The 20454-nt window shown below is 39.9% G+C and overlaps 2 protein-coding genes across 3 annotated transcripts in view; both read left to right on the top strand.

Moving 5' to 3' along the window:
- The first annotated feature begins 334 nt into the window (after window positions 1–334).
- On the top strand, window positions 335–11551 carry SMCO1 (single-pass membrane protein with coiled-coil domains 1). Of its 2 annotated transcripts, none has more exons than XM_027061111.2 (3): window positions 335–761; window positions 9891–10040; window positions 10481–11551. In XM_027061111.2, exons 1-3 carry the CDS (start codon window positions 742–744, stop codon window positions 10923–10925), a joined length of 615 nt encoding a protein of 204 aa, XP_026916912.1. In that variant the 5' UTR covers window positions 335–741; the 3' UTR covers window positions 10926–11551. The 2 variants fall into 2 exon arrangements, with proteins under 2 accessions (XP_026916912.1, XP_014941250.1); XM_015085764.3 differs by lacking the exon at window positions 335–761 and adding an exon at window positions 5922–6529.
- Window positions 11552–14963: 3412 nt separating this feature from the next.
- RNF168 (ring finger protein 168) overlaps window positions 14964–20454 on the top strand; it is a 39222-nt gene continuing 33731 nt past the window's right edge. The window contains exons 1-2 of the mRNA XM_015085761.3: window positions 14964–15341; window positions 15675–16011. Of these exons, the coding sequence (XP_014941247.1) occupies window positions 15711–16011 (301 nt within the window). The 5' untranslated portion in view covers window positions 14964–15341; window positions 15675–15710. The remainder of the gene's footprint in view (window positions 15342–15674; window positions 16012–20454) is intronic.

The following is a 20454-nucleotide window of genomic DNA, read 5'->3' as shown; positions in this document are numbered from 1 at the left end:
TATAACAGAAGATGTTCCTATGGTTCTTATCACTTAGGAAGTTACAAGAGTTTGATTATCTCTGTGCCCAGAGCTGGGATAAAGACCAAATATAAATTTATTATATCACATCATAGTCATCAAGCTTATGACATAACAGTTTTCTGTGTATATGTTATACTTCAATTTTTAAAATGTCTTATTAGGGTGCCTGGGTGGCTCAGATGGTTGAGTGTCGGACTCTTGATTTCAGCTCAGGTCATGATACCAGAGTTGTGGGATTAAGCCCCTGCTTAAGATTCTCTCTCTCCCTCTGCCTTCCTCATGTACAGGATCTTCTCTCTCAAAAATAAGATAAAATAAAATAAAACAAAATAAAATAAAATAAAATATCTTATTAATTTTAAAATATTCAGGTAAATAATTTGTATTTTTTTTAATCAGTTCCTTAATGGAAGCTTCCATAAGAACCCCACTATCTACAAATATGCCTACATCTGTAAAATAAAATTGAAACTAACACACATTTTGAAGTTAATAGTTGATCTAATTAATAGGGTCTGCCAAGTTTCTTTGAGATTAATGCTTGAACAAAAAACATCACACAGTCACTAGGGATGTAGTCTTAATTTGGTTTAGAGCAAGACCTAAGATGAGAATTGCACAAATTCACATAAATGAGAACTGAGGCGATTCCAGGAAGCACATCGTACAGAAGAAGAATGAGACAGAGAAGGAAAGGAACTCGACACAGAGCAGTACATGAACTGTAAATTCCCCCTGTGAGTAACTGAGGCTCAACCCCTCCAAAGGTTTTTTGCTACTGCTATGATCCCCATTTTATAAATCTAGAAATAGGGACTGAGAGATATTAAAGTACTCTTCAGAGGCTCACAGAGCTAAGAAGTGGTGGAACAAGAATTTATATCAATCTGATCAGAGCCAAGAATAGTTTAGTCTCCAGGAGACTAAACCAGGTTTTAGAAACTGGAATCTAGAAACGGGGGAGAAGGAAGCAAACACAAGAAGGTTGCAAGCAAATAGAGTGAGTGCCTAGAATCAGCACTGCTGTCTGGATCTTGTTTTTATATGGTGACTGGGCCGGGTGCGGTTTGAGTCTGGTGATGGAACTGATAAAATGTATGGAATTCTCTTTCTAGAAAGAAAGCTCAGACATTGTAGATGAATCCTTCTGTAGTCTGTATAAATTCACAAATTGAGGGACTCCTTTCTCTGATGTATTGGTGTAGGTAAGTATCTGGGCTGAATGCATCTTCCAGAAGATTGCACTAAGAGCAAAGTGCAAAGTGGAAAAAACCAGGTTGGCAGCTTGCTGACAAAGTATCATTTTAACAAATTCTCTTTCCATCCACATGTGCTACTATTACAAAACTCTTGGGGCAAGGTGACCATTAGTAAATTTACTAATGGCAAAAACTCCTAGATCTTTTCCCCTGAGTTGGAAGCCTTTGCAAGTAACATTACTCTATTAGTATCTGTACTTGGAGTTCAGCACTTTGAGTTTAGCACTCAAAGCATAGGACTCAAAGTATTCAATTGTTAATACTTGATTCAGCGCTACAACAAACAGCAGAAACCTGCTGCAGCTTTAGATGCTTTGTTTTAGCAAAGTACTGTTTATCTCTCAGCACTGCTGCTTAGCTTTTGAATACAGCATTCTTCCAAAGATCTATACCCTGTGACAAAAAGCAGGTAGGAATCCTGGCTGCAACTTTGTTATAAAAAAGCTTGTGAGAGAAAATATTTGATAAAGATACAAGTGATAAATATGCCAAGAACCCTTAAAACTCAACAGTAAAAAACAACCTGATTTTAAAAAGGGCAAAGCACCTGGACAGCCACTTCACCAAAGAAGATATACAGATGGCAAGTAAGCCATGATGTTCAACATCATTTGTCATCAAGGAAATGCAAATTAAAATTATAAGACAACTACACACCTATTCAAATGGCCAAAATACAAACAGTGACAACACCAAATGCTGACAAGGATGTAGAGCAACAAAAACTATCATTCACTGCTGGCGGAAATGCAAAGTAGTACAGCCACCTTGGAAGACAGTTTGGCAATTTCTTTTTTATTTTTATATTTGTTTGTTTGTTTGTTTGTTTGTTTCGTGATAGAGCATGAGTCAGGGAGGGGCAGGGAGAGGTGAGAGGGAATCCCAAGCAGGCTCTGCACTGTCAGCACAGAGCCTCCAACCCATGAACTGTTGAGAGATCATGACCTGAGTTGAAATCAAGAGTCAGATGCTTAACCGACTGAGCCCCCCAGGTGCGCCCAGTTTGACAGTTTCTTTTTTTTTTTTTTAAGTTTATTTATTTTGAGAGAGAAAGAACGCGAGCCGGGGAGGGACAGAGAGGAAGACAGAGAATTCAAGCAGGCTCCGCACTGTCAGTGCAGAGCACAGCATGGGGCTTGAACCCATCAATTGTGAGATCATGCCCTGAGCTAAAATCAAGAGTTAGACACTTAACCGACTGAGCCACCCAGGTGCCCCCAATTTGGCAGTTTCTTACAAAACTAAACATACTCTTACTGTGCAACCCAGCAATCATGCTCCTGGGAATTTACTCACATAAACTGAAAACTTATGCCCACACAAAAACCTGCACACAGGTTCATAGCAGTTTCATTAATGATTGCCATGACTTGAAAAGACTCATCCTCCAGTAGGTGAGTGAATAAAGAAACTATGGCACATCCAGACATTAAATATTATTCAGCACTAAAAAGAACTGAGCTATCAAGCCATGACAAGACATGGAGGAAACTTAAATGCATAGTACATGTGAGAGAAGCCAATGTGAAAAGGCGACATACTGTATGATTCCAGCTATATGACATTCTGGAAAAGGCAAAACTATGGAGGCAGTAAAACGATCAATGGCTACCAGAGTTTTGGGGGTGGGAGGGAAGGACAGGCAAGTAGGCAGAGCACAGAGGGATTTTAGGACAGTGAAACCATTCTGTATGGTACTGCAATGATGGATACACGGTATTATATATTTGTCAAAACCCATAGAATGGACGACACCAAGAGTGAACCCCTAATCTAACCTGTACACTATAGGCAATCATGATGAGTCAATGTAGGTTCATCAGAAGTAATTAATGTAACCACTGTGGTTCAGGGTGTCTATAGCAGGGGGAAGTCGTGCCTGTATAAAGGTAAGGGTATACTTTCTGCTATACTTTGCGTTCTTTTGGCTGGGAACCTAAAATTGCTCTTAGTTAAGCAATATGACAGGGGACCAGGCGGGTCTGAGAGATGAGCCTGGCAGAAGAGATGAGGAAATCATAAAAGTTTGGACAGACAAAAGGCAATATAGAGAGGCAATCAAGGACAGAGTGATCAGCGGGTACTGTTCAGGTCTACACAGACAAGAGGCAGTCGGTGAAAGTGGGGAGAAAAAAACAAATACTGGGTCTGGATAGACAGGCAGCATATTAGAGGAAATAGTACCGGCGAGTGGAATTGGTAGGCTCTGATCCCAGAGCAGAACTCTACTCTTTGCCCTGTTCTAAACATTCTTCTGGGGGGCAGGGTTCCATAATGGCTTATTCTGAGTGAGAAGACAGAGAGATACCAGGTTAAATCAGAGTCTCCACTATTCTCTCCTTCCTTCTCTGTTTTATTTCTTTGTCAAGGTTCTGGCCACTGATCTACTATAAGAAAACTAGTATTAGTTCCAGAAAAATGAAGGGCTTCAGAGGAAGCCTCAGCAAAAAGGAACCTGATAAAGTATCCTTCACTGAACTGTTCACTCCTTAAGAACAGAAACCCAACTATAAAAGTCTTAACTGATAAAGCAGTTACTCCTTACGTAAGCACATTAGCAATGGAATTATCCTAGGGGAGGTTAATTCAGTGACAAGTTTTTTGTTTGTTTTCTTACCCTTTTACCAACCTCTCCCTATTTGCCCCACTCACCACCCTGGCAAACCACTTTTCTACTCTCTTGTTTCTGAGTTTGGCTTTTTATTTAGATTCCACATGTAGGTGATACCCTGCAGTATTTGTTTTTCTTTGTTGGGATGATTTCATTTAGCATAACGCCCTCAAGTTCCATCCATGTTGTCATAAAAAGCAAGATTTCCTTCTTTCTGGACAATTAGGTTGTTTCCATCATTTGGCTATTATGATTCAATGATGCAGTGAGCATGGGAGTGCAGATCCCTCAACACCCTCTTTTTATTTTCTTTGAACATATCCCCTGAAGTGGGATTGCTGGACCACACGATAGTTCTGGTTCTAGTTTTTTGAGGAACTTTCATGCTATTTTCCATCGTGACAGATTCTTTTCATCTGTCTGCTCTGTTGTCCTGGCTTGCTCTCTGTGGCCGGTTCCCCTCATGTCATAAAAGGGTGAGCGCTGCAGTATCAGGCATTACAGGAAGACTCAGTAATATGAGGGATGAAGAGAAACTATTTCTACTGTGTGTGTTTTTCATCATTAGAAAAACTTTCCTTCCAGTCACAATTCCACTTATAGGAAGTAAGGATTTAGAGGAGTTAAATTCATAGAGACAAAAAGCAGGATGGTGGTTTCAGGGCGGAGGAGAGGGGAGAATGTGCAGTACAGGGTTTCAATGGGTACATGGTTTCAGTTGGGGAAGATGAAAATGTTCTGGAGGTGGATGGTGGTGATGACTGGGCAACAGTATAAATGTGCTTAATGCCACAGAGATGTACACTTAAAAAAGGTTAAAAAATGGTTACATTTTAAAAATTAAGATTTAATTGACATATAACATTAGTTTCAAGTGTACAGCCTAATCATTCAATATAAATATATATTGTGAAATAATCACCACAGTAAGTCTAGTTAACATCCATCACCACACATAGTTACAAACTTTTCCTTTCTTTTTTTCTTTCTTTCTTTCTTTCTTTCTTTCTTTCTTTCTTTCTTTCTTTCTTTTTGTTTTTAAAAAGTTTTGTTTATTTAAGTAATCTCTACACCCAACGTGGGGCTCAAACCCATGACCCCAAGATCGAGTCACATGCTCTTCTGACTGAGCCAACCAGGCACCCCCAAACTTTCTTCTTGATATGAGAACTTTTAAGAGCTACTTTCTTAGCAACATTCACATATACAATACAATATTGTTAACTATAGTCTGTATGCTGCTTATTACATCCCCAGGACTTATTTATTTTACAGGTAGAAGTTTGTACCTTTTTGTACAAAAAGGGGGTATACTACCTTCACCCAATTTGTCCATCCCCACCAAAAATGGTAAATTTTGTTATATGTTTTATAACAAGTAAAAATAAGCTTTTCTCAGAAATCCCATAGTAGACTTTCTCTCACATTTCGTAGGCCAGAATTCTGCCACCTGCCTATTCCTAAACTAATGATAACGGCAACAATAGTGAAATTACTATGATTGACTTAATCTAATCAAGATTCACCCCCCTTGTGACTGGGGAGGGGTCCAGCCTGCCCAGAAGCACATGGCTGCCCAATACTTGAACAATATTTGAATTCTGTTGAGATAAGTGAACAAATTATTCATTGAATAAGTAAATCCATGACCTGGGTCTTATTAGTTTAAATGTTATGGTTTTTTTTTTTAATTGTTGTTTTTCTTTTCCTCACATGACTTTTGCTTAAGGCATATCCACTCATTATTTCCTGACCACATCATGTACCTTGCCTCTCTGATTTTGCTCATGTAATTTCTCGTTTTAAAATACCCTTTCTCTCTTCTCTGATAATCAGACACCTACATTTCCTTTAAGGCTAAGCCCAAATCCTACCTTCAGTGTGAGCATTTCTTAATTATTCAAGACTTCGGTGACTTAGTCTCTCATTTATGATTTTTATGGTCTGTACCTATTAAGTGCACAACATTTTATATACATTTTCTTTTTAAGTATATGTCCTTTATTCCCAATTAGAATGTAAACATGTTGAATTCAGGAATCCTGTTTGATGTCTGTTTCCATTTTCAACACTTAATCTAATACTAGAAGCTCTCAATGAATATTTATTAGTTTCTAAGGATGATTAGATTTTTAGCATTGGTATATCATAAAAGGTCTGGGGCTCTCTTTAAACCTCATTTAGATTATAACTAATTAAGCTGTTAAAATTTGAGAGTAATATTTCCATCAAATTTAATCCTAGTATATGTACATATTTGTATACCCATATATACATTTATCAGAATATACATAGAGCCACAATTACATCTGATGGTTGTGCTATGTTGATGTACTAAAGCTCACTTTACAAAGACAAACATTATAGTGGGTTCTAGGACACCTGTGTTCATAAGATCAGTTCTCTGAAACTATATTTGGATGTACAAGCTATTAAAAGCTTCTTGTACTGAGTGACCTTTGAGGCAGAATTCAGATCAAATAGTCACACAAGCTGCTGCTTGTTGCTGAGTGGAAGACAGCAGAAAACCCTCCATTAGGTTTTTATTTTCCTTGTTTTGTTTCCTTTCATTTTGCCTTAAGAAGATGAACAATGAAACCACAACCCTGATATCCTTGAAGGAGGCAATGAAAAGGTTGCTAAGGGCTACAGGGCGGGAACAAGCATAGGTCTGCTTTTCTGGGAAGATGGGTAAGAGAAGAATAAGGAATAAAAATAGGCAAAGAAGTATAGACATGCTAATTAAAATTCTGTGTCTGTTTAAAGTGGTATAAGTCTTCCAGGTTAAAATATATATATTTACTATATATATTTAACATATATATTTAAACACATACATTTAACATATATATTAAATATATATTTAACTTCCATATATATGTGTAAACAATAAAGAAAAATACACTCCCAGGTGAATTCCATTCAATTAATGTATGTGCTATATTCTAGGTATACAAAATAAGTAAAATGTGGTTCCTATCCTCAAGGATCTCAAAGCCTATAGAGAGAATTATTCAAAAATACTTAGAATTTAATGTGATTGACCTTGTAATGGTGATGTTCATAAAGGGCTATGAGGACAGAAGAGAGGATCAATTTATTTGCCTTTGACACCAGAAAAAGGAACCCTTCATAGAGGGACATTTATTATTTTTTTTAATTTTTTTTTTAACGTTTATTTATTTTTGAGACAGGGAGAGACAGAGCATGAACAGGGGAGGGTCAGAGAGAGGGAGACACAGAATCCAAAACAGGCTCCAGGCTTCGAGCTGTCAGCACAGAGCCCGATGCAGGGCTAGAACTCACAGACCGCAAGATCATGACCTGAGCTGAAGTCAGCCGCTTAACCGACTGAGCCACCCAGGTGCCCCTCATAGAGGGACATTTAAACTGGATCTTAAAGTGTGAGTAAAAGTCTATGAGAAAAAAAAATATGGGAAGGAATTCTAGGCTGAGGAAACAGTACATGGAACACATAATGGAACATGGAGGCCGCAGAAGCCTGGAATCACATACTGTGTTCCGTCAGCTTCTAGATGTCTCGTGTGATTACCGACTAGGGTATGAGAGGATTGGCAGAAGATGGGAGCAAAGCGTTAAGGGCTTTATGTTTCCTCCTGAGAATAGCCAATTTGGCTATAACTGTGTCTTTGGACAAGTCAGGGTAGCACAAAGCATACATAATCAGTTGAGTCACATGATCAGAATTATATTTTAGAATCACATTTCTGGAAGGATGGATTCAAGGTGGCAGAAATCGAAAGCAGGGATCCAGTTAGGCTACTGTAATCCTAAGTCAAAGTGAAAGACAATTATTAACTGGTTTAGTGGTGATGGAGAGGAGGGTATAGTTTAGAGGCATTAGTGGAGAGGAAGAAAAAAAGGTAAGAATTATTCTGAAATTTCTAGTTTAAGCACTTGAATAGATGGTGATGTCACTAACTGAGCTGGGGAATTATAGTAAAAAACAGACTTGGATTTGCAGACATGTTGTTCAGCATTTATTTCAAATGGTGTGGGAATGCCTTTTTGTGAGAGGCTTCCAAAACTGTGAACTTTTATACTGACTGACAAGCTAGAGTTCAAGCTAGAGAGGACCTATAAGCAATATAGTCTCAAAGGTGTCAAAGTTACTACAGACAGTACGCCAGATGACATTGTTTTCATATGTAGACAGAGATTGCTGGCATATTAGGTCACGCAGGCTTACACTCCTATGAAACACATTTCGTAGTGGGCCTTATCTATATGTAAGTAAAATATCCAAAGCAGTGAGAAAATTCTAACCATAGTAATTTCCGAAGATGAGGGAGAGGGATAGTGAGTAGGTTCAGTTTAGGACGGTTGGGTTTGGAGATGCACAAAACATAAAGATACAGCTCTAGAGGGGCACCAGGATGGCTTGGTCGGTTAAGCGTCCGACTTCGGCTCAGGTCATGATGTCACGGCCCATGAGTTCGAGCCCCACGTCGGGCTCTGTGCTGACCACTCAGAGCCTGCAGCCTGTTTCAGATTCTGTGTCTCCCTCTCTCTCTGACCCTCCCCTGTTCATGCTCTCTCTCTGTCTCAAAAATAAATAAACGTTGAAAAAAAAAAAAAAAGATACAGCTCTAGAGCTTAGGAGGTGGTACCTGAAGCTGAATTAGCCTTGAGATAAACTGAGCGCCAAGAAGGGAACATGGTCAAGGATGGAACCTGGGCAACCACAAAGTATTCAGGTCACTGAGGACATAGAAGTGGTACCTGAATTTGTGTATCACTTCTTTCATGAAAATGTGGGTGCCTTCAGGCAAGTGAGTTGTGTGGTTCCAGTTCTGTGTGATTCAGTTTGACATAATTCTGGTGCCACAGTGCCCTCTGATGATTAAGGTTGTTCAGAGCTACTCAAATGCCCTTGTTGGGTTACACGGCTCAGCGTCTCATTCACATTATTGATGTGAATTTTCTTACTTCTGTGTAAGGCCTTTGCTAGGTATTGGGGGACAGGCATAAAGATGTCCAAGAAATAGTCTCTGATTCCCCCTCTCCAACAGTTTACAATTTTGTTCATGAAATCCTAACTCTAAAAATAAAGCAGGAGGTGAGGAGTGACAGGTAATAGAGGCAGTCCCTGTGAAAATGAAGTAGTCAGGGCGATCTCCAGGCAGAAAGGCTAGGGGATATAAGCAAACAGTGTGGAAAGTGAGGTAGGATACAATTTGGGCAGTCAGAATAGAGAAAGGCACCTTTTTAAATAGTGGTCCCAGCACTAAGTAGCTATGACATTAGATCTCAATCTTTGTGAGACTCAATTTATCTGTAAAATAATAAAAATGACTGCTTCGCTTCTTATGGTTATTGTGAGAATCAAAGTAATGCTTGTATTTAAAATACTTTTGGGGGCAGGCACCTGGGTGGCTCAGTTGGTTAAATGTCTGACTCTTGATTTTGGCTCAGGTCATGATTCCATGGTTCAGAGTTCAAGCCCTGTGTCGGGCTCTGAGCTGGCAACATGGAGCCTGCTTAGGATTTTCTCCCTCTCCTTTCTCTCTGCCCCATCCCCACTCTCTCGCGAACACGTGCTGTCTCTCAAAATAAATAAACTTAAAAAAATTAAAAATAAATTAAAAATAAAAACTATTTTTTTTAAGTAGGCTCCATACCCAATGTGCAGCTTGAACTCACAGCCCTGAAACTGAGAGTCGCATGCTTCACTGACTCAGGCAGCCAGGCACCCCTAAAATACTTTATTTAAAGTATAAAGTTCAATACAAAAACATGATATGTTAGATAATTCAAGTAATTAGACAATTCAGAAGTTTGGCAATATAAGGAATATAAGAACTGGGATGATGGCTAGAGAGAATAGCAAATGGAAACATCTGTTCGTAAGCTTAAATTTAGATAGCTACCCAAATTAATAGTGGTTATAAACAATGTAATAGAGCCTTATCTTAAGGCAAAACCTTAGTACTGTCTCTCGACCTAAAGTGCCCCTTGATTCTTTTATCCTGTAGAGTAGACCACAAACTCCAAGTTTTAGAAGCACAGTTTAAAGAACTGGACTTCACCAAGGATAGCCTGACACAGAAATTTGAACATCATAGCAAGGCTTTGGCAAACCAGGCAGCCCACGATGAACTGTGGACAGCAGTGCTGGCACTCAAGTGAGTATCCAATGAGAAATCAGTGGAATTTCATGGCTTTGTGAGAGCTTGCAGGGGACATTCTAAACTTGAATTTAATATGGTTTTAACATGGCTTGTGAAGAAATCATATTTTCTTAGGTTAATTGATTCAAAAGAGATTAATTTGAGCACCTGTTGATATGCCAGCACTGCCATATACATCTCATCACAGAGTCTCTTGCTTGCCAATGTCTTACTAATACAGAGATGGCTGACGTAACTCCCCTGCCATTGAGAAATGTGTAGTATGAGTGGCCTGAGAACTAAGCTATCCAGTATAGTGCAGGCCCTATTTCTAAAGTAAGTATTTTCTAAAATACAGCAGCTGGTTCTTCTAGTGGGTTTGTATTCTAATAGAATTCATTTTATGTTTGTACATAGAGTTCCACTGCTCACAAAGCTCTCCACATTTTTTGTAGATTCACTTCAATGGAACTGAGTATTTTATATAGCTACGTCATGGAAGTACTCATCTGCTTGCACACTCGTGTGCTTGAGAAGCTGCCAGACCTGGTGAGAGGTCTTCCCACCTTAGCCTCTGTCCTAAGACGAAAAGTCAAGAACCAGCGTATTAGAGGTGTTTGGGAGTCTGTCCTGGAGGAAAGTGGGCTGGAAGAAGGAGATATCACAGCACTTTGTACCTTCTTTATTGCATATGGTAACAAGGCAGAATACTATGTTGCTAAAGTGAGGCAGATGTATATCAAGGATGTCACTTTCCTGATCACTAACATGGTAAAGAACCAGGCTTTGCAGGATGGTTTGCTCAGGGCTGTGCAGGTCATTGAGAAGGGAAAAGCAGTGAAGGCCCCTGAAAACCAAAAGTCCCCCCTAAAAGAGTTGATACCATTAGCCAGAAACTAACTTTACTCTATGACGAAGGGATTCTACTTCTAGTAGTTTATCTCACAAAAATGGGGGGGGGGTAGGAAACGTATGTACAATTTATTATACACCTATTTTTATAGCAAAAGTGAGGGGAACCTTAAACAAAATATGATAAATTGATACAATGGATACTTTTTGTGTAAGAGAATGAAGAAGCTCTTTGTGTAACTGTACAATGATACAGAGCTATCACCAAGATGTGTTGTTTTAAAAGATTTCCTATATATTGTTAAGTGGAGGGAAAAAAGGGCAAAAATTAATATCTACACACACACATATACAAGCTAATATACCCATAAACTTCATAAGCTTCTTCTGGAGAGATAGAAAGTGGTAACTTTGGCTGTCTCAGGGAAAAAACAAAGAGGCTAGGGGTCAAAGGTAGGAGGAATTCTTTTCACTGTTAAAGAATGTACTGTTTTGTACATTTTGAATTTTGAACCATATGAATGCACAGTATATTAAAAGACAAACCAATACAAACACCTAATATATATTATATGTTGTACATTTTCTCTCTGGTACAGAACCACAGTTATTTTACACTAGAAAGGGAACTCTAATACATTGACTATATATTAAAATATTTATTGAACATCAAATGCCATGTGCTAGGTGCTGTGAATTAACAGAAACATTTAAAAATGTGGAGTCTGTCTTCCAGGTAAAGGTTGAGTGCTTATGCTTTATTTGGAAGGTACAAATTCAAACTTTTTTTTCTAGCGTTTAATTTTTTTTTACACTTCTTTATTTATTTAAAAAAAATTTTTTAACGTTTTATTTATTTTTGAAACAGGGAGAGACAGAGCATGAACAGGGGAAGGTCAGAGAGAGGGAGATACAGAATCTGAAACAGGCTGAGCTGAATCTGAGCTGTCAGCACAGAGCCTGACACGGGGCTCGAGCGCATGAACTGTGAGATTATGACCTAAGCTAAAGTCAGACGCCTAACAGACTGAGCCACCCAGGCACCCTGGGAGATACAAATTAGGCAGAGGATTCGAAATAATACAAAATGATGTTACCTTGCTGACCCCTCCTTGAAAATGGGCCATGAGACACAGAAGCGTCCTTGGTAGATAAATGCACTCAGTGTTGGGGTGCCTGGCTGGCTTAGTTGGTAGAGCATGAGACTCTTGATCTCAAGGTTGTAAGTTTGAGCCCCACGTTGGGTGTAGAGATTACTTAACATCTTTTAAAAAATGCCCTCAGTCTTGTCCTTCTCCAGACACATTGTTTGGAGAAACCATGCCTTGGAAGAAAGATGGAAAGGGAATTTCTCTGTCATGCTCACTTAGTCTATTGTTTTCAGTTGGTCAAAGTTTGTTCCATGGGGAATGACCTCCCCCACCCCCGCCGCTGCCCATACTTCCAGGATGCACCATCTAAGCCCTCCCAGCAGGCATTTGGAAGCCGGTGCCTGCATTGTTCAGTACAGTGTTTCCCTAGAGTCCAGAAGTGATAGGAAGAGCCAGAGACTCTAGAAATGTAACTGCTCAGCTCCAGACAGAGCAAGGGACTGTGACTGTGGGCCCAGAAAGTAGACAAGAACAAGGAAATCTGAAGAAGCACATAAAATATATCCATTATACCTGACATAAGTACCTGAACATAGAAATCAAAATGCAGGGGTACCTGGGTGGCTCAGTCCAGTTGGTTGGGCATCTGACTTTTGATTTTGGCTCAGGTCATGCATGATCCTGGAGTTGTGGGATCGATCATGGAGGATGCTGGAGATTTTCCCTCCCCCTCTCTCTCTCTCTGCTCGCTCCCCTCCTCACTGTCTAAAAATAACCAAAAAGGGGCGCCTGGGTGGCTCAGTCAGTTAAGCGTCCGACTTCAGCTCAGGTCACGATCTCGCGGTCCGTGGGTTCGAGCCCCGTGTCGGGCTCTGGGCTGATGGCTCAGAGCCTGGAGCCTGCTTCCGATTCTGTGTCTCCCTCTCTCTCTGCCCCTCCCCCGTTCATGCTCTGTCTCTCTCTGTCTCAAAAATAAATAAACGTTAAAAAAAATTAAAAAAATAAAAATAAAAATAAAAATAACCAAAAAAATCAAAGGCAAGAGTTAAATAATAAGACTACAATAAAAACCACTATTACTAGGCAATATATGATTGGGTGAGTTTGGGAGGCTTATCACTATGTGATTGAGAAATACTATGGGTATTTCCTGGAGGAAGTACATTGAAGTGATCCTTCAAGTAGGCAAAGCAACAAAGTAACTCATTAGGATGAATTATGATTTCAAACAATGGCCTGAAAGCACAAGATTTGGATGACAGGGAATATAGATCATGGTTTAATGTTTAAGAGAATAATGGGAGATTCCACAGGACCTATCAGAGAGCCTGGAATTGCAGGCTAAGGTGTTGATACCATGGACAACTGGATGACAAACAAAAGTTTCTGAATTCTCATTAAAACAAAACAAAAGCTCCCAAAGCTCTCTACCAAGGACCTACAACCTCCTTGCTTTGGCTCCATCCAGAAAACATGTCGCCACCTGAATGACCTCAGCAAACCCAAAAGACCTTAAAGACTATATTCATGCACAGTGATTTTTTTTTCTCTTTCTCCACATCTATGTAACATTTCCTCAAAAAACTCAGGCCTTGTTTTGGTTGGTTTTCAAAATTTTTCTTATTGTGGTAAAACACATAGAATTTACCATCTGAACCGTTTTTAAGTGTACAGTTCAGTGTATCATACACATTCATAATTTTGTGCGACCATCACCACCATCCATCTGAAAACAAACTCTGTACCCATTAAACAACTCTCCCAGCCCTTGGCAACCATCATATTTTCTGTCTCTAGACTTGGTTCTTAGATAACAGGTATCAGTCTATTTAATCCCCTTCATTTTCCTAGCCAAAATTTACTTTTTGCATAGAATTCAATACAGTAGGATTCAATACAATAAGCACAATAACTTAATACCAACGTGGAAAAACTTATTTTAAAATGCATAAAATATTATTTTTTACCTGCTTTGTAATTTTGATTGTTCTAGATTGAAATTTAATAATACGGGAATATATCATAAATGATGCACATGACAGCTAAGCCCCAGGATCGAGGCCGCCCTGCAGTGTTTTCCAAGCCCTTATGAAACCGCTATAGAAATGTCAAAGTGGATGGAAGTGAAGATGGACACACTAATGCAAGACTTGACTTTAAACGGAACACATTTTTCTCTTCCTCATTCTTGAAGACCCCTCCCCCCTTCACTTGTTTTTCTGTAGAATCTTTTGTTCCAAGAAGTGGATATCGATGTGTTGACACTTAGTAAGGAGCCTTGGATGGCCGATGGCAGCACTAGTTATGAGACGACTTTGAACACCTGTGGAACGTGGCGGGCAGCACGGATCAGATTCCTTTAGCTACTGCTTAGATTCTGTATTTTCTTGTCGAACCCTCTCAGCCTCTTACCCTGGGCAGGCTTGCAGTCCTGGAGGCATTAGCCTGCTGCCTCCTTTCCTAGGCAAAGTAATCATGTACAAACATAATTCGGCCCCAGAGCACAGAAGTCGGTTTTGGACAATACTTAGAAGGGAAGGCAAACTTAAAACAACCTCTCTGGGCCTCAGACTGAAGAAGGGGTGGGTTAGAGAAGGAAGTGTCAGTGCGTGTTAAATTGGAGCAAATCTGCGGATTCTCTGACCACAATCTTTCTAGGAGATCAACCTCCGAGATGCCTTCCTCAGAACTCTAGAAAGCGACCTAAGAGGCTTGGTACAAGGTAGAAACAGACAAGTAGTCTGAGAAAATTTTAAAAAGAAGAGGGAAGAATTTTTAAAATTACTGTTGGGTCTTTCATTTGTCTTGAGGTTTCCCTTTTTCTGCCAGGGACCAACCTCGCGACCCTCCCGGTTTCCGCAGCCTCCGGGCGCACATAGCTCTAGGGGATGGTAGGTCTTCGCTCCAGCTGGAGCGAAAGGGACTGCAACGCAAGGGGCGGACCCTCTGCGGGGCCGAAGAGAGCGGGACTGGGCGGGAGGCGCGCACAGGACCCGGAAGTCCCACCCAGCCGAACGTCAGATGTGTCCGCTCTAGGGCTGTTCTCTGGGTGGGAGGGCCCGTTTGGGTGAGCAGTTGTGACGTCACCAGCCCTCGTCGGGTTGCTACAGCACGACTGCAAAGATTAGGCTTTTTGGCTGACCGAGGAAAGGGGAGTGTGGGTTCAGAGCGCTGGGAAACCGCTCCCGGTACACGAAAGCTGGAACGTGGGGTCTCGCGTGCTGCCCCCACAGCAACGGTAAAACGGAAGTCCTACTCCCGCGCAGCCCGGCGTCTGGGCGGAAACGGCGTTCCTCGGAGTTGAGGCCCCGTACCTTCGCGCCTGGGCGGTCTCGGGCTTGGCTGTGCTGAGCTAAGGGAGCGTCCTCAGCTGGTAAGAGGGAGGAGGGCAATTGGGCGCGTACCTCCCGCCGCGCGGGAGAGCTGGAGCCCACAGTCAGCCCTCACAAAGGTTGGGTTAATGTCTAGGTTTCCCGACGAAAACGTTCCTTTCCTTACCCGACGTTTGTCTGAAACATGGACAAATACGCCGCCTTCCAGGGTAGTACTGTTTACCTGGATCACAGGGTGCCTTTTTATTTCGGGACGCTGTGTGATGTTCCCAGTCTCTGAATTCTGATACGCAGCTGGGCAAAATATTTAAACACAAAACTGTTAATTCTGTTTCTCCGTAGTTGGGACGGAAATGAGACTCTTTCTCTTTCAGGTACTGATGCTGAATATGCCTTGTTAGCATATTAAAATGGCTGTGACTCAAAACGCCATCCCTTCCTTGTCGGAATGTCAGTGCCGCATCTGTGTGGAAATCCTAATTGAGCCCATAACACTGCCTTGTAACCACACGCTCTGTAATCCCTGCTTCCAATCGACTGTCGAAAAGGCAAGTTTATGCTGTCCTTTCTGTCGCCGCCGGGTCTCTTCGTGGACCCGGTATCACACCCGAAGAAATTCTCTTGTCAACATGGAACTGTGGGAGATAATCCAAAAACACTATCCAAAGGAATGCAAGCTTAGAGTCTCTGGGCAGGAATCAGAGGAGATCGGTGAGTAAAACCCCGCGTGTTTGTTGTGTGAAACTCAAAATTCTTTAAGTGAATTACCACTAATCCATTTGAGAAAAGGATTAAAAAGAAACCGACTAATATTTGTCTAATTTTTTTCTCCCCGGTTTGGGTTGCATGGGCCCCAAAATGTTGATTGAAGTCGATAGCAAGATTGTGTTCATTGTAATAATGCCCAGGCTGCGTTCAATTGGTGTTAAAAATGAAAACAAAGAAACAAACAAACCCACAAGAATGGCCCACATAGGCCTTCAGTCGTGTGAAAGTTACATAAATATCCACAGATCAGCAGTAGTCAGTACAGCAACATGAGAAGTATAGAAGGTACTGGATTGCTGTAGTGCTGATTCTTTTACTTTCATGTATTTTCTTTAGCCTGCTTGACTGTACATCTCCATTTAATTCCTCTCTTAAGCATGCAACCTAATAAAATAGCTTTCAGTGACCAGTTCCATCTAGATCAGTCATTTTTATTTAAAGCTCTCCACCCTGTAGACTCAGCAGCTGTGTGCCCCAAGCTGAACATTTGACGCTAGCACACTTAGCACTTAGGTGATCAATAAGCCATGCAGTTTCTTGTCTAGGCTTTGAATAAGGTGCCTGTGCTCTGGTGTACTTGCCTTGTTTGGGGGGAGTTAACCTTTATTGTGGTAAATATGTATAACAAATTTGCCATTTTAATGATGTTTTCAACAGTAGTTACACTTTATTAAAACAGCTTTATTGAGATATTCACATAGAATTGATACATTTACATTGTACAGTTCTGGGGCATCTGGCTGGCTCAGTGGGAAGAGGGTGCGACTCTCGAGGTCATGAGTTCAAGCCCCTTGTTGGGTATAGAGATTGCGGCTGTGACTCTTAACTCTTGAGGTCATGAGTTCGAGCCCCTTGTTGGGTGTAGAGATTACAAAACAAAAAACAAAAAAACCCAGACAATAAACACTTAAAAAGAAAGTGTACAGTGAAGTGGTTTTGGTATTATCAGTTTTTTCAAAGTTGTGGTAAAATATATATAGCATAAAATTTGCCATTTTAACCATTTTAAGTTACAGGTCAATGGCATAAATTGTCTTTACAGTGTATAACCATCACCACTATGTTTCCGGTTTTTCATCACCCAGATTCTTTTTTTTTTAAATTTATTTATTGTTTAATTTACATTTGAGTTAGCATCTAGTGCAACAATGATTTCAGGACTAGATTCCTTAATGCCCCTTACCCGTTTAGCCCATCCCCCCCTCCCACAACCCCTCTAGTAACCCTCTGTTTGTTCTCTATATTTAAGAATCTCTTATGTTTTGTCCCCCTCCCTGTTTTTATATTATTTTTGTTTCCCTTCCTTTATGTTCATCTGTTTTGTATCTTAAATTCCTCATATGAGTGAAGTCATATGATATTTGTCTTTCTCTGACTGGCTAATTTCACTTAGCATAATACCCTCTAGTTCTATCCACATAGTTGCAAATGGCAAGATTTCATTCTTTTTGATTGCTGAGTAATACTCCACTGTGTATGTATGTGTGTATATATATATATATATATATATATATATATATATATACACCACATCTTCTTTATCCATTCATCCATCAATGGACGTTTGGGCTCTTTCCATACTTTGGCTGTTGTTGATAGTGCTGCTATAAACATTGTCATCACCCAGATTCTTTAACCATTAAGCAAAAACCCTACATTCTTCTCCTTCCCCACCCCTCCACCCCCAGTTTTTATTTACTCTGTCTCTATGAATTTGCTTGTTCTAGATATTTCATATAAATGCATTCATACAATATATGATCTGTTGTGCCTGGCTTCTTTCAGTTAAATGTTTCCAAGGTTATTCGCAGTTGTGACATATATCAGTATGTCATTCCTTTTTAGATCTGAATAATTTTTCATTTTATGGATTATATTTTGTTTATCCCTTCATCCACTGATGGACATTTGAGTTGTTTTCACTTTTTGTCTATTTGAAGTAGTGCTGATATGAATATTCATGTATAAGTATTTGAATCTCTTTCCAGTTCTTTTGTGTACGTACCAAGGAGTGGAAGTGCTGGATCATGTAGTAATTCCACGTTTAGCTTTTTGACGAACTGCTAAACTTTTCCCTGGTGCTGTGCCATTTTGCATTCCCACCTGCAATGTATAATGGTTCCAATTTCTCCACATCCTCACCAACACTTATTTTCTGGTTTTTTGGTTGTTTTTTTAAATAGCCATCCTAGTAGGTGTGAAGTGGTATCTTAGTATCTGTGTCTTTTTAATTGTGGTAAAGTATGCATAACAAAATTTACAATTCCCACTTTTTTTTTTTTTAAGATTTATTTTTGAGGGAACACAAGCAGAGGAGGGGCTGAGAGAGGGGAACAGGATCTGAAGTGGGCTCTGCGCTGACAGGCTGACAGCAGTAAGCCTGATGTGGGGCTCAAACTCACCAACTGTGAGATCGTGACCTGAGCCAAAGTCAGACACCCAACCAGCTGAGCCACCCAAGCGCTCCCGATTCCTGTTCTTTTTAAGTGTACACTTCAGTGCCGTTAAGTACGGTCACACTGGTTTACAATCATCACCACCATCCATCTCCAGACCAGTTTCATCTTCCCAAACTGAAACTCCATACCCATTAAACAATAACTCCCCAGTTCCTTCTCCTTCCAGTCCTTTTAACCATAATTCTACTTTCTGTCTCTGAATTTGACCATTTTTGATATCTTAGTAAGTATTTGTCCTTTTGTATCTGGTTCATTTCACTTAAATGTCTTCAAGCTTCATCCATGTTGTAGCATGTGTTAGAATTTCAGTCCTTTCTATGGCTAAATAATATTCCATTGAATGTATTTACCACATTTTGTTTATTCATCAGTGACACTTGGGTTACTTCTACCTTTTGGCTGTTGTGAGTAATGCTGCTGTGAACATTGGATACAAATATTTTTTAAGTTCTTGCTTTCAACTCCTTTGAGTATGTACCCAGAAAGGAATTGCTGGGTCATATGCTAACTATATGCATTTTTTTTGAGGAACTGCCATACTCTTTTCCATAGCAACTGCACTGTTTTACATTCCCACCAGCAATATGCAAGGACTCTTTCGTTTTTCCACATTCTTTTTTTTTTTTAAATCCCCCCCTTCGTTTTTCCACATTCTTGTCAACACTTTGTTACCCTTACTTTCTGTTTTTGTTTTGTTTTTTTTTTTTAGATAAAGCCATCCTAATGAGTATGAGATGCTATCTCATTGTGGTTTTGATTTTCATTTCCCTAATGACTGATGATGTTGAACATCTTTTCATGTGTTATTGGCCATTTGTATATCTTCTGTGGAGAGATGTTTATTCTAGTCCTTTGCTTATTTTTAATTGGTTTATTTTTTGTTGTTGAGTTGATAGTGTTCTTTATTTATTCTGGATGTTAACTCCTTATCAGGTATGATTTGCAAATATTTTCTCCCATTCCATAGGTTGCCATTTCACTCTGATTATGTAGTTTGATATAGTCCTATATGTCTATTTTTGCTTTTGTTGTTTGTGGTTTGGTGTCATATCCAACAAATCATTGCTAAGTTTCAATATCATGGAGTTTTTTCCCTGTTTTCTTCTAGGAACTTTATAGTTTTAGGTCTTTAATCTGCTTTGAGTTAAGTTTTTTTATATGATACAGGGTAAGGGTTTAATTTCATTTTTTTTACATGTGGATATCCAGCATTCCTAGTGCCATTTGTTGATAAGATGGCTGTTTTAAAGTTTTTAACTAGTAAGTCTGATGTCTGGACTTCCCCAAGAATGGTTTCTGTTAATTTATTTTGTTCCTATGAATCATCCATACTCTTTCTTGTTTCCTTGTATGCCTTGTGTTTTTTGTTTGTTTGTTTATTTGTTTTAGAATATTGGGCATTTGAATATTACACTATGGTGACCCTGAAAGTCAGATTCTTCCCTTTCCCCAGAGTTTACCTTTTTTTTTTTTTTTTTTTATTGTTGAAAGCTGTAACAGTTCATTGGTTTGCTAACTTTCCCAAACTATTTTTGCAAGGACTGTACCTCCTTGTGTATGGTCACCTAAGTCTCTGTGCCTTAACTTGTGCTCACTTAGTGTTTTGACAGATTTCCTTGAATTTCAGGAGCTAAAAAACAACAACAAAAAGAAATGAAACAAAAAAGTGCCTTTTTGTCTTGGAACATGGGCTCAGTGCCAAGATGGTCCTTCAGCACTTAGCCAGGCTTGCACTGAGCCTAGGGATCAGACCAAGATGAAGTTTGGACCTTCAACACTTAGCCAGGCTTATATTGAGCCTAGGGATCAGCCCAAGGTGAAAGTTTGGAGTCTTCTCACATGTCTTCCAAACATGTGTCTTGCCTTGGGTCTGCTGCACCTCCTCCAGAACCAGGGACCAGTGTCCCATTCTAGGAATGTGGGTTTC

The sequence above is a fragment of the Acinonyx jubatus genome, chromosome C2 (genome assembly GCF_027475565.1).
Source record: "Acinonyx jubatus isolate Ajub_Pintada_27869175 chromosome C2, VMU_Ajub_asm_v1.0, whole genome shotgun sequence".
Lineage (NCBI taxonomy): Eukaryota > Metazoa > Chordata > Mammalia > Carnivora > Felidae > Acinonyx > Acinonyx jubatus.
This window is presented reverse-complemented; position numbering and strand designations above follow the sequence as displayed.

What these genes read in the sequence shown, in the direction of transcription:
- SMCO1 (XM_015085764.3), top strand. Translation starts at nt 6,480, where the DNA reads ATGAACAATGAAACCACAACCCTGATATCCTTGAAGGAGGCAATGAAA. An exon ending in TTGAAGGAGGCAATGAAAAG is followed by an intron (nt 6,530 to 9,890) that starts GTTGCTAAGGGC and finishes TTTATCCTGTAG; the next exon opens with AGTAGACCACAAACTCCAAG. An exon ending in ACAGCAGTGCTGGCACTCAA is followed by an intron (nt 10,041 to 10,480) that starts GTGAGTATCCAA and finishes CATTTTTTGTAG; the next exon opens with ATTCACTTCAATGGAACTGA.